This window comes from Amphiprion ocellaris, chromosome 20 (assembly GCF_022539595.1).
Source record: "Amphiprion ocellaris isolate individual 3 ecotype Okinawa chromosome 20, ASM2253959v1, whole genome shotgun sequence".
Classification (NCBI taxonomy): domain Eukaryota; kingdom Metazoa; phylum Chordata; class Actinopteri; family Pomacentridae; genus Amphiprion; species Amphiprion ocellaris.
Genome location: NC_072785.1, coordinates 16,746,034 through 16,758,335, shown reverse-complemented (window position 1 = coordinate 16,758,335; position 12,302 = coordinate 16,746,034). Strand labels below are relative to the sequence as shown.

Sequence of the window (12,302 nt, the reverse complement as noted above, 5' to 3'; positions counted from 1 at the left end):
AGGAGATGCTAAAATGGAGACCCAGGGAACGTGTGTGAGAATCAGACAGGAAGCAAAAGAGAGAAGGCAGAACAGAGAATTTAAAGGCAGAGCAGAGAGAAAGACAATGATAATCAGAGGGCCTGGGGTCGACACTCACAGAGTCGGAAGCCCTGGTTCTTTGGCTGCTGCTGCTGCTGCTGCTGCTGCTGCGAGGTCTCGCTGTAGACCGTGGTGATGTCTCCCTTCTCACAGCTGTTGTAGCAGCGCCCACCATTGCACACCCTGCGGCACAGCATAGGTGTGAAGACGATCTTAATGCGATCCAGGTTGGAGGTGAGGTTGGCTCCTGGAAGACACAAGCACAGCCGGTTGAGAAGGAGCAGCAGCAGAGGCAGGCCGGAGACGAGCTGCATCCTTCCTCCTTCAGCCTCACTGTGACACACTCCCATCTGGGAAAAAGGGAGGTTTATAAGTGTTCGAGGGTGTGTGCTGACGACTGGCCACTGGCACGCCGCAGCACACCGAGCGATGTGCCACAGGGCAGCACACGTGGAAGAGTATACTATTAGGTATCGGGCCAGTCTCCAAGCCCTTTATCTTTGGGAGAAGGTGTTTTTGGATGTGTGTATGTGTGAAGCAGACAAAGTGAGCGTAAGTGCAAGCGAACATTGTGTAATGGTGGGAAGCCATTCAACATCCGTTGCCCCGGTACAGGGCTAAAAAACAAATGAGAAGCTCCAACATCAGACAGCTGTGTGTGTTGGATGATGCACCGGAGAGAAAATGAAGAAGTGAAAGGAGATCAAAATTGGAACAGACAAGTTCAGTTTTCTGTTTGTTGCGGGTGAAGGCGCCAGGGTTCAGTGCCTGTCATGTCAGAGAGGTGACAGTGTAGATTCCTGAAGATGTCAAAGCGTGTAACTGTGCATGAACACACACATGAATGCAGCTTTGATATGAAGCATCTGTCTGTGTGATGCAGACCACAGAGGGGGTGAGGTGGGTGGATGGTGAGAGAAGGAAAATGAAGCATGGGATGCTGTCAGTTTTGTTTTGTTTTTTGTTTTTTTGTTGTTGTGGTTAATGTTCCATTTAACAATGACACCACAGGATGTGTATGCATATACTGTAGACACTATGAATTGCAGCAGAATGGATTGTGTTTGTTTTGAGTACAGATGTAAAATGAGAACAGATCCAAGTTTTATTATGTTCATTTCACAGCATGCAAAAGACAGATTTTGGTACTTACCGCCTGGTAGTAAAGCATTGTTGAACTGTCCGTGAAGCTGGCTGCCGCTGGTCTGCCTGTGAGTGTTGTGGGAGTGTGCGTTGCTGTGCCCACTCCTGTGTCCATAAAAGTTCCTGTGCTCATTGCCGTGGCCATTAGCATAACCAGTGCCACTGGGTAGAGCGTTGGAGGTTATAGGCCCAGAGGATGATGGATAACGTTTTACGGTGCGGGAGGTCCCGGTCTGCTGAGGGGAGGAGTCAGAGGGTCCCCGTCTCACTTGGGTCCTGCCAATCACATCATCACGAGACCATAAACATATGACCTCATGTCCCACACATATATACACTCACAAAGATACACCCATCAGCAACGCATGAGCATCACCATGAAATCCACTTAACTGTGGTGAACGTGTGCAACAGAAAATAACATTCCAGAGAGACAAATCTGCTGTCTAGGTCATAGCTCAGCCTAATTGATTTTATAGATGAGACAAAATGATTTAGAAATAATTTTGTTTTAATTAAATTAATAGCACCCTATCATTGTTTAAGCACACAGGGTTTCTCAGCTGACATCTGCTGTAGGTCAGAGAGCCACGACCCTGGCTAATTAATGAAAGATTGTGTGAGCAGATTATTCACCACTGATTTACAAAAAAAATGAAGCATCTGGCACCCAGAGGGAATAAAACTCACAGGTTCCAGTTTGTGAGTCTGTGTGACGCCGGTCTCAGTAAAGTGTGTGATTAGAACATTAGATCTTTCCATTACAAGTACTAAACCTTTCCATCGGCTATTGTGTCTGCTTGACTAGGTTATGAACTCCTTGTTTTGTCTGACTGTGGCCAACCAGGGAGCAACATCCTGAGTGTTGCACTCGATTGGAGGAAGTATTAAAACTAGGGTCGACGAACAAAGCTCGACCAGGGCTGTGAGGGGCACGTTTTTTTTCCTGGTGAGCATTTCATTTGGGTCAATTACTGAGCCTGTGCTGCACAACCTGGAAGCTGAGCTCATGTGAGTGACCTGTGGGAGGCGCATGCCTCTTAGACAGGCAGACAGGCCTACCTGGGCTTTCAGGGTCTAGGATTGATTATGGAATGCTGCTGGGATTCAGCCTTGCATAAAAACATCTGGATACCACTGATCTGCCCTGACAGACGTTCAGCAGAGCAAGACAAAGATGAACCACACCGGATAGATCAGAAGAGCAGTTCTACAAAACACACCTGTGTCTCTGGAAGGTAATCGACGCTGTAATCAAAACCCGAAATGAGAGTATAAACCGTGCATTCATTACATGTGGTTTTAAGCCACACATCATCTATTCACACACTGAGTCAGCTCTGTCAACCCACAGACACACGACAACAATAAGGCGAATAAACACACACACAAAATGCATTTGTGTCCGCACACGTGCAAACACAAAAGCACGCACACCCCCGTCCCAGCTGCACTAGATGCTGCACAAGCTGCTGCATGTCTCTTTATTCACCCAGCGCAAAGCACATTCCTACTGCCAAAGGGAACGGGACACTAAATGAGAAGGGGAACAGGCAGACAAACATTTGATAATGGTGTCTCACGTCATCTATAAGAGAGACAACACACAGCACCTATAGCCGACAGCTGCTGACCCAGATGCTGAATCTCCAGGGTGGGGAAAGGATGTGACACGGGGAAACAAGAGGTGCTGGTGTCAAAGAGGTAAGGACGGACATTAGGTGGCAAACAAAGTTACACGTTCCACTCTAAATCATGACTGGGGTTTTCCATTGCTGACAGTGACACCTGACCTGCAAGCATCCTGCCTCACTTCCTCGGCTTAGCCAGATGTTGCTCTTTAAGCCTCTCACACTTTCAATGGCAAAGCGACTTCCTCCCGGGATGAGCTCACCGCTGCCCTCTCTGCCTGCAGATCAGGGGGCATGAAAGCAAACGTACGAGTCGCTCTGCACATTTGATGTCATCATTAGGAACTTCAAGGCCCCGGCAGCCCAAGGAGGAGTCATCCCGTCCGCCTCGTTCTGGGTGACTTGAAAGCAATTTTGAAGACCTCTGCCAAGATTACATGGAGCAAGGTCTGAACAGACAGATGGGGATCAAGTGATGGCCACACAGTTTTAATTAGATCACTCATGGGGACTATAAAATATCTGCTGAATGAACATACAGTAAAAAGACAGAAATGTGGTAGATAAAAAGAAAAAAGTCACACATGACACATTTGATATTTGTCCTTGTTTGTGAAGCTGTCCACTGCTAACTGAAAGGTCATATACTACCAGTCAAAAGTTTGGACACACCTTCTTCACCTTCACCTTTATTCAACGCTTTTTATTTATTTATATTATTTTCTACATTGTAGATTAATACTGAAGATTTTTTGTTTGCAACATAATTCCATATGCATTCTTTTGTGATCTAATGCAAAGGAAAATGAGTTATGCTGGCCATGTTCTGCGTGGCAGTGCTTTAAAGCTGCATAACATAATTCTTGAAGGCACCATCGAAGGAACCCGTGCAAGAGGAAGGCAGGGAGATAAATGGAGTAATGACATCAAGAGGTGTAGTGCAACACAGTCCTACACTGAAGCAAAGAGAGCTGCAAAGAATAGACACAAATGGAGATCTATGGTGGCCAACCTTAGACGGTACATGATGATGATGATGATGGTTCTTTTATAGTTTTGATGTCTTCAGTATTAATCTACAATGTATAAAAAAAAACATTGAATGAGAATGTGTGACCAAACTTTTGACTGGTAGCGTATTTTCAAGTAGTAAGTTGAATAGTTCTCAGTGTTACAGCAGCACAGATTCTGCAGTTCTCTTCGGCTGTATAAAGACTTTTCGTGTCAATCAGCTTTTGTTTTGGTTTTTATAACCCAATACGATTTTCTCAAAGCCGATACTGACACCAATTATTAATAATCAAGGAGACTGATAACCAATATTTGGAACCAATATTTGCAGAAATAAATATTTTTTTTAGTGTTAACACAAACAACACAACACAAAACTTTGCTAAAACCATTTAGTTTTTTTACTTTTACATTTGTTTAATTAACAAAGAACTTCTTAACATATATCCATCAGTGCTGACAGGTTATTGCTTGTGTCATGTGACCAATCAGATGGGGCTGTGGGTGGGACATTGTTAACCTGGGGATTACAGATTGAGAGAGACGACTGTATCGATGCCAGCGGAAAGTTAAAAGAGAGCGAAAATTGACTTCCATCATCCATGTTTCAAGAAACAAGAAAAACTTAATGCTAGTACTGCTTCATGTAAATCAAGTAGACACTTTAACAAACAAGCTGATTCCCCTTCATTTAAGAATTTCAATGGGACAAATCAGTGCTCCTACCCACTGTCTGTGTGTCAGGTACAAAGCCGCAGCCAGCCAGGAGGCGGTTAATCTATCTGAATGCAGTACAGGCAACTCCACAGCAAACTACAGAAGTTGGATTATGCTAAAGCTTCAGTAAAAGATAAATAGACTCGATATTTGAACTGACTTTCTGGGGTCATGTTTTTACAGCACACCCAACTTCACCCAAATCCATCCATCCAAAAGCACAATTCCAGCACATTAACACGCAGACATGACATTGGTATCAATCATCAGATCTGACTCACCACAATAAGCTCATATAAAATAACGTAACAAAACATCAGGAGCGGCCAAAGAAAAAGCTTCTTGGACACACAAGATGCTGGAGTTGTTACAGAGATGCACTTCTGTACAGTGTATGGCTTGTCTGTATTGTTTAGTTCTTGACATGTATTATTTCATGTTCAGAACACATTCAACATGTTCAATAATTATACTCGAAGAGAAACAATGAATTCCAATAAATCTCATTCCAAACACTTGATCAAAGTTTACATCTGATCGCAAACAAAGCCTCCAACTAAGGCATAAAATCACTGGCACTGTCTACTTTCACTCATTATCATTCATTTCACATGTATGGAAAGCAATTAGAACTAAACCTCATCACATCTGAGGAAATTACAAATCACATCCATGGCCAAGAATCTACACTGTGCATGAAACAACACTGCAAGGCTGCCAGTGCATTGCAAAAGTATTGCTTGGCACTCGGCTGCTCCGTATCTTTGAACTCATCGCGGCATTACAACGTGAATATTAGTTCTCATAAAAGCATGACAGTGCTGCGTGAATGGCAGTTCCACCCTCGCCTCTTGACCCAGATGAGTTGGAGAGGAGGTACTGTTGGAGCGCAAACAGCACACAGTCAAGCGCTGTGAAAACACAAGCCAATATCAAGAACTGGAGGACACTCAAAAAGGCTACAAGTCCTCTGATCTCGAAACTTCTGCTGATGCTGTAAACCGTGCCGGTAATGATTTGAACCCAGACGAATTACGCTGCCAAGCAAAACGCTAGGTGTACTTTGAAGTCTTTATGTTTTGATGAGAGCATATTGGGGCAAGGGTGTGTGTTGCATGGAGAAATTCAGTTAGGTGGCTTTGTTTCAGTGCCAGGAAACGCCTGCAGTCTGGGTTCGGAAAACACCATTTCCAATCATCCCAGAGCTGACTGTGTTGTTTCTGTAAGTTGCCCACTGGGAAACAAGTGCCTCATAGATAGACAGAGCAAGTCTGGATTTATCTGATGATCCTCTTCACCCCAAACATTCACTCACACACACACACATGCAATGACCCAGATCCTCGAGAACTGTTTACATCTTAAACCATCTTCGTAGCTCGCTCTGCAAGACAAGGCCAGATCGGTGTTTATGTGAAGCACTGCGCAGTAACGTATGGGCCACAGCTGATTCATTCACTAACAGTTCTGTCTCTGAGGTGCTTTCATTATCCTCTATAAATCTCCATATGAAATAAACCATACTTCTCAGTTAATGTAATTCAGACACAGAAACCTACTTCTGGGTGGAGGATGCCAAGTAGGTTGGAAAGAATGGGGTTTTTTTTTTTCACCACTTGAAGCTCCGCACATGCCTAACTTGGCAAAGGTCATTTTTCATTTTGATTTGTTTGAGAATACCAAAGTTTCTATCTAACTCACTTCTAATGGCTTGGATTGTTGGCTACAGCAGAAAATAGACTGATACGAAGAGCTTGAGTCTGGTTGCTGGATGGAACCATTTGGCTTTGAACAGACTGTCTAAACAAGACAGTCTGACAGCAGGCAGAAGTGTCTGGCATGAGTGTCCCAGTCTGGGTCACACTGCACAACCTGATAGCTCCCAGCCTTGTCACTTTGTCCCGTCAGAGCTCTCTTTGTGCTGGACTGGACGTGACCTCCAGAGTGATGAGTGGCAAACCCCTGAAACCATCAGTAGGTTTACGACCAATCAACACAAGGAAAATCGAGTCATTATTCTTTTTATTTAAACAAAATGTTTAATAGTTCCATTTACCTCTTTCCAACATGGAGCATCAGCCAAAAACCCTTATTACATAAGAACTGCACATAATTAGGGCAATTTGAAGGCTACTTGGTAAATGGGAAAATAAATGACCGTCATCAAAGACCGAGTGTAAATCAAGGTTTACACACATCCATCTCGTTCAGAGGACGCGTTAAACGCTGTCGTTCGTTTCAGAGATCGTGCTTGGATATGTGTTTCATCAGCCTAAACGGAGGGAACAGAAGAAATCTAAAAAAAAAAAAAAAAAAAAAACTGTGCGCACAGCAGCAGAAACAATGAAAACGTTGTACTGCTCAACCACTGCAAACACTGTTGGCAACAAAGAAAAGAGAAGATTTATGAGTGTGTTTGGGACATGCACTATTGCAGTCAAAGAGGGAGCACTGGGAACTATACAGAGCTTTATGTGAGGGGTACAAACCGTTTTGGATACAACAAGGCAGACTGGCCCTGTTCCAAAGATCTTAAGTGGCAAAGCAACGGTTAAGAGTTTTGGATTGGTTTGTCATAAAAGAATAAACCGTGCAGCTGAGTTTGCAAAAACACAATATTTTTCAGAGGAGGCCCCATTAAACACAGACACACTTTGAAATGCAAACAGAAAATCTATCTTTTTGTACTAGATTCTAAAATTTGAGAATGTCAAGAGAGATGTTTTTCAGCAAAAGGCTTTATAACAGATGGTGCTCCACATTTCACAGACTAAAGCCTGCAGACGAGGAAGGAGAGTGCAGGCTGCTGAAACAAGTCCCAGGAGGTGTTATTCAAGAACATTAGCAAAGACATACACACTTGACTCTTGTTCGTGTTTTGCTATTCAAAGCCCAACAGTGTTATGAATCTCCATGACGTCTAAGACATGAACTACAATGTAGATAGGAAGAGAGAAAATATTCCAGATTAGCAGCAAAGATACTGGAGGCTGACTAGGATTCTTCTTGCCAAGTATGACTTGTTTGCTTCAGAATTTAATTTAGCAAAACCTCAGCTTTTATATCTGATATTTGATAAGAAATTAATTACTAATTGGATATTTAAAGTCGATTGTGTTTTTGCTTTGAGAAGACAGGATAGTTTTCCCATGTTTGATCAGCCTCTAAGGGCCCACAAGAAAACATGGGGAAACGTTTAATTCAGATTTTGGTCTGTCTTAACAGCCTTGGTGTATTTTAAGAGGTGAAAGAAGTCTTTGCGAGCTGAAAAAGAATTAATCCATTCTAACCCACTCAGTCAGTGCACCAAACCATCTGCACCACCAGTGGTCAGATCCCACTGTGGTCACACATTTCATTCCTCAGTCTCTATGCAGAACGCCCTCATCCATTCACCATTCAACCACTGAGGTCCCAGTGTGTTTCTTTCAATAAAACCCTGAAGTCTGATCCTTAGCATGCACCAATAAATATAATATCCAATCCCGAGGGAACTTTCATTGTACTGTTGTTGTGTGTTCCTCATAGCAACGAGGTCATGCAATGGCACGGTGGGGAAGTTTGTATTCACAGGAAATGCAAAAATAACTTGACACCAGCCTCTGTCAAATTAAAGTCGTACCCCAAATTACAGCTTTTTGCGAATGTTTAATCTGTGGTAGTAAATGTTTTAACCTCCAAAGGTTTGGCTTTTCTCAAAGCTTGTTTTGCAAGATGACCATGAAGCTTGCACATGTTGTTAAAACTCACCGACAACGTCTTGATGTTGAGTCACAGAAATAGCTCGACATCTCAGGAAATACACTCTGTTCAAAGGTAACAAATTACGCCTACTAGCACCTCTAAAGCTAACCGACATGTTATAGTTTGTTTGCTCAGTCTGTTCAAAAACTTATGAGGAGCCAGTGGTTCGGTTTGATTTTCTACCTTTGGACAGAGCCAGACGAGCTGTTTCCTCCTATTAAGCGATATATTTACTGCACAGGCACGAAAGTTGTATCATTCTTCCCATCTAGCTCTTGGCAAGAAAACAAGTGAGAGTATTTTCCTGAAATTCTTTCTGGAGGTTACACTGTATGTATATTTAGCTGCTGCCACTGATTAGATGTTAAGGATGAGAAACAATTTACCAATATTTGTTTTTCTTAGGACACATAATGTGCTTACAAAAAAATTTAAATTTGACCTTAGTGCTCCTTGGAAATTGAATTTATTTTGGCCAGCAGTGCCGGGGTCCAACATATGTCCCATAATATAACGTAGAATTAGAAGGAGTCACAAAAACACTGCTTTAAGGATAAAGTCCTCTCTACCAAAACAAGCTTTTCTCGTACACGTGGTCACATAAGGCCAAACATCAGTGAGCAATTAAGGCCCGGTCTTTCTTTGATAGCATCTCTAGTCATTATGACTTGGATAATTGTGGGTCCTGGCAGAATATTCCCCCTTGTGAAAATCTGGGTGTGTCTGAGGGCTTATCGCACCAGCCACAGAGGCTGGATTAAATCATATTCTTTCTGTCTGGACAGTCTTCCAGGAATCCCGCTAGTAGCAGCCAGAGCCTGGGTGAAATGAATTACAGTGGAGTTGGATTGATTCAGAAAGATTTTTTTTTTTGTCCCCCAGAGGATGAGGCTTATCTTAGTGCAACAACTGGGCTTGAAGCAGAGAAGATTCTTGAGAAATTTACACAGCAAAGACTGCTATTTGGATTAGCCCAAATGCTAAACACACAGATGAAGTTTTACTTAATTTTATAGGTATGACTTCCCCCAAAGCCTGCATGAAAATAGATTTCTGTAAATTTGACCTCGTTGAGGTTTGCCGACGCTACATTATCAAAACATATGACTAATGCCGTCTACTCCATCACAGGCTAAAAAGCTGCGAAATAAACACTTCCCTTTTTATCTCCAGGAGGCCGGTAGCAGTGCCAGTATGTCTGTTTTCACCTCAGCATTTATAAAGTGGAGTTCTTCTCCCAAAAGCCCAGATTTTGGATGGAAGCAAGGCAGTGTGGTTGCTGTGGTTCAGGGGCAGGAATCAAAATGCCTGGAGACATGGTGAGCTGAGAGGCCATTCAATATTCTCCGGTTTATTGTAGTTACTCTGATCATTCACTTAGTAAAATGCCACAAGACAGGTCAGCAGGAAGAGCCATTACAAAGTGCTGACTGAGGCTATGCCCAGATGCTGGTTAGTGTCATATGTCAGACTGCTTTGACGACAAGCCAAAAGGGGTTTTTAAAAAAGAAAGGTGAATATTTGAACAGGCCCATAATGCTGGTTTGAAAAGCCATAAAAACTTGATCCGACAGAGAACATAAGGGGGAAATGTAGACACAAAGGAAGCCAACACAAAGTAGAATTTTTACAACTCGATGTGAATCTCCTGTGTGTCACACTTGTGTATGTTTGGCCCTTCTGGACTTCTACTCCACCCCTCAGCCCCTCAGGAACACTACATCCTGACATCCGAATGGATTAACTGATCCCATGCACAGCCATACTGCTAATTCAAGCTTTCAACACCATGCCCCATATCTGGGAGATGAGCCTGATTGATGCTGTCTCCATCTGCCTCAGCGCTGGAGCTGGAGAGCACTCTGGGATAGACGCCCCTCTTCCTATAACTGCCGTACAGTATTTGTCCCTCCGACAGCTGCATCTGCACAGTCCTGCTTGATGAGCAGGATTTGGCTACTGATGCAGAACGTGCTGGCACTGCGGCACATGGAGTGTACTTCGGACGGGGCTTTGGGAGAGTTGGGATGGAGAGAGAAAGACATATCTGTCCCATGCTGAGTGCTGAGTTCTCTGTGGTCCTTTGTTCCCTCTGGTCGAGCAGGAAGCCAAACACTCATGGGACTCGTTTGGCTCTGTCTTTGTAGAACCAAGCCTTCCCGGCCTGGCTCAGTCAGTATTGTTGTGTGTTAAAATCTACAGTGCATTTAGACACACATATTAGGACAACATATGCTCGATCAATCTTTGTTAATTTTCTGTCCTATGTTATGCAAAATTCAACACTTCCTTTCCTTATCGAGCCCTGTGGCGGGTTCACCTGAGGACAGGGTGGCCTCCACAGCTGAGTCTGCACTCTGCCATGTTAAAGTTAAACCCACAGCAACAGAGGTGCACAATGGCACTCCCCAGCATCGCAAAACCACCACAAAGGATGTCCAGCCATAGTCTGGAAAGCCCTATCCCATTCATATCACAAGTGAAAATGCTCACCAAGGACGGAGGTCGGAGCAGAGGTCAAGTTTGTAGCACCAGCATGCAACACAAACACGCCTGCTGGCAGAAAACCAGTAAACCTGACCCCGTTCAAGTTCATTCCCAGTCTACCCACGCGGGGATACAAATCACAACTGTAGATGCACAGTCGTATGCCTGGTTTAGAAGAGAGATAGGACCCTATTCATAGGAAAGAAGCACGGTCAACCTGTGGGAATTACTCTGCCCTTTAGCCATTTACTTTAACCTGACTCCCCATCTGCAGGCCTCCTCTGTTTTGGCAGCGGTCAAAAAGGGAGACGACAGGATGATTCTGTACACATCCTCTTTGAGTAGCAAAGCAGACTGCCACGTGGTACAGTCAGGAAACGTTCCCAGGCTGAATGTTTGAATATAAATCATTTTCATAAGAACACACACATGTGATCAAAGTTGAAGGTATCAAGAGTAATATCAGATGAAAAGCTACCGCGGGATTTGAGCTTTAATTTATTATTCTCTCCACTGAGTTAAGGGACACTTGTTGAGCGAAATCCCACTCCCGCCTTTCAACATATAGGAACATATTTTAATCAAGCTCTTGATGCTTCGCCCATACTCAGAGAATCTGCAGTGCATAACCAACAATTTCTATACAGGTGCAGAGGTAAGTTAGTGAATTCTGACAGTAGGTCCCGGCAGCGTTGGTGGTGTGGTTTGTCTGGAGTGGGAGTGAAAGCAGCCAGTGATCCATGATTAACACGGAGAACTCCCACTATGACCACAGTTTCCTCTGAGAAACGGCTGTGTGGCTGTGTGCAAAGCCTTGAGTCAACAAGCCACATAACCGCCAGTCCTATTAGTCACCAGGAAAAAGATGGGGCCCGATATAAACATAACACTTAATGCAGAGAAAGTTGTATGTATGACTGTCTTACTGGGGTGGTTTCGTTTTGCTTCAACATCTGAAAGTGGGTGCAACCAAATTTGTAATCATCTCTGAAGCAAATTATGCTCTCAAACAGCTGTACAGAACAATTAGATTTTTAGGTAATGTGCCAAGTTGTTGAAATTATATTTGAACAATTTTACAAGAAGCATGTTGATGAAACAATGAACCATCATTCTTTGTCCAGACATAAATTTCAAACATAAATTTATGTTTGTAGCAAATAAATCGCATATGTCGATGCAGTCTTCTCTAAACCACAAATTTCTACTCATTACCTTACTGCATGGAATGAAAATTGTGAGTTAACTGATAATGGAAACTATGGATTTAACAAGAATGATAATTAACCTGTTAGAATCCAACAAGGGACCCATTTAATAACATTATCTGTGCCAAAAGCAATCCATTGTGTTAGACTGGTGTATCCACAGTGACAAATTAGGCAGATGAATCTAATTTATCCTTGTAGTGACCGTTCACTCACGTTCTTTCTCTACCACAGTGTTGTCCAATTGTATCATGTCATGTTCTAGCATATTATATATGAT

The 12,302-nt window shown here is 43.2% G+C and overlaps 1 protein-coding gene across 2 annotated transcripts in view; it reads right to left on the bottom strand.

The window, feature by feature from the left end:
- The window catches only part of LOC111577216 (latent-transforming growth factor beta-binding protein 2), an 83,579-nt gene that overhangs the window by 50,637 nt on the left and 20,640 nt on the right, over positions 1–12,302 (bottom strand). For both annotated transcript variants that reach the window (XM_023283365.3, XM_023283366.3), the window contains exons 4-5: positions 1,235–1,500; positions 140–328 (exon numbers count right to left, since the gene is read on the bottom strand). In XM_023283365.3, coding sequence (XP_023139133.2) covers positions 140–328; positions 1,235–1,500 — 455 coding nt within the window. The remainder of the gene's footprint in view (positions 1–139; positions 329–1,234; positions 1,501–12,302) is intronic.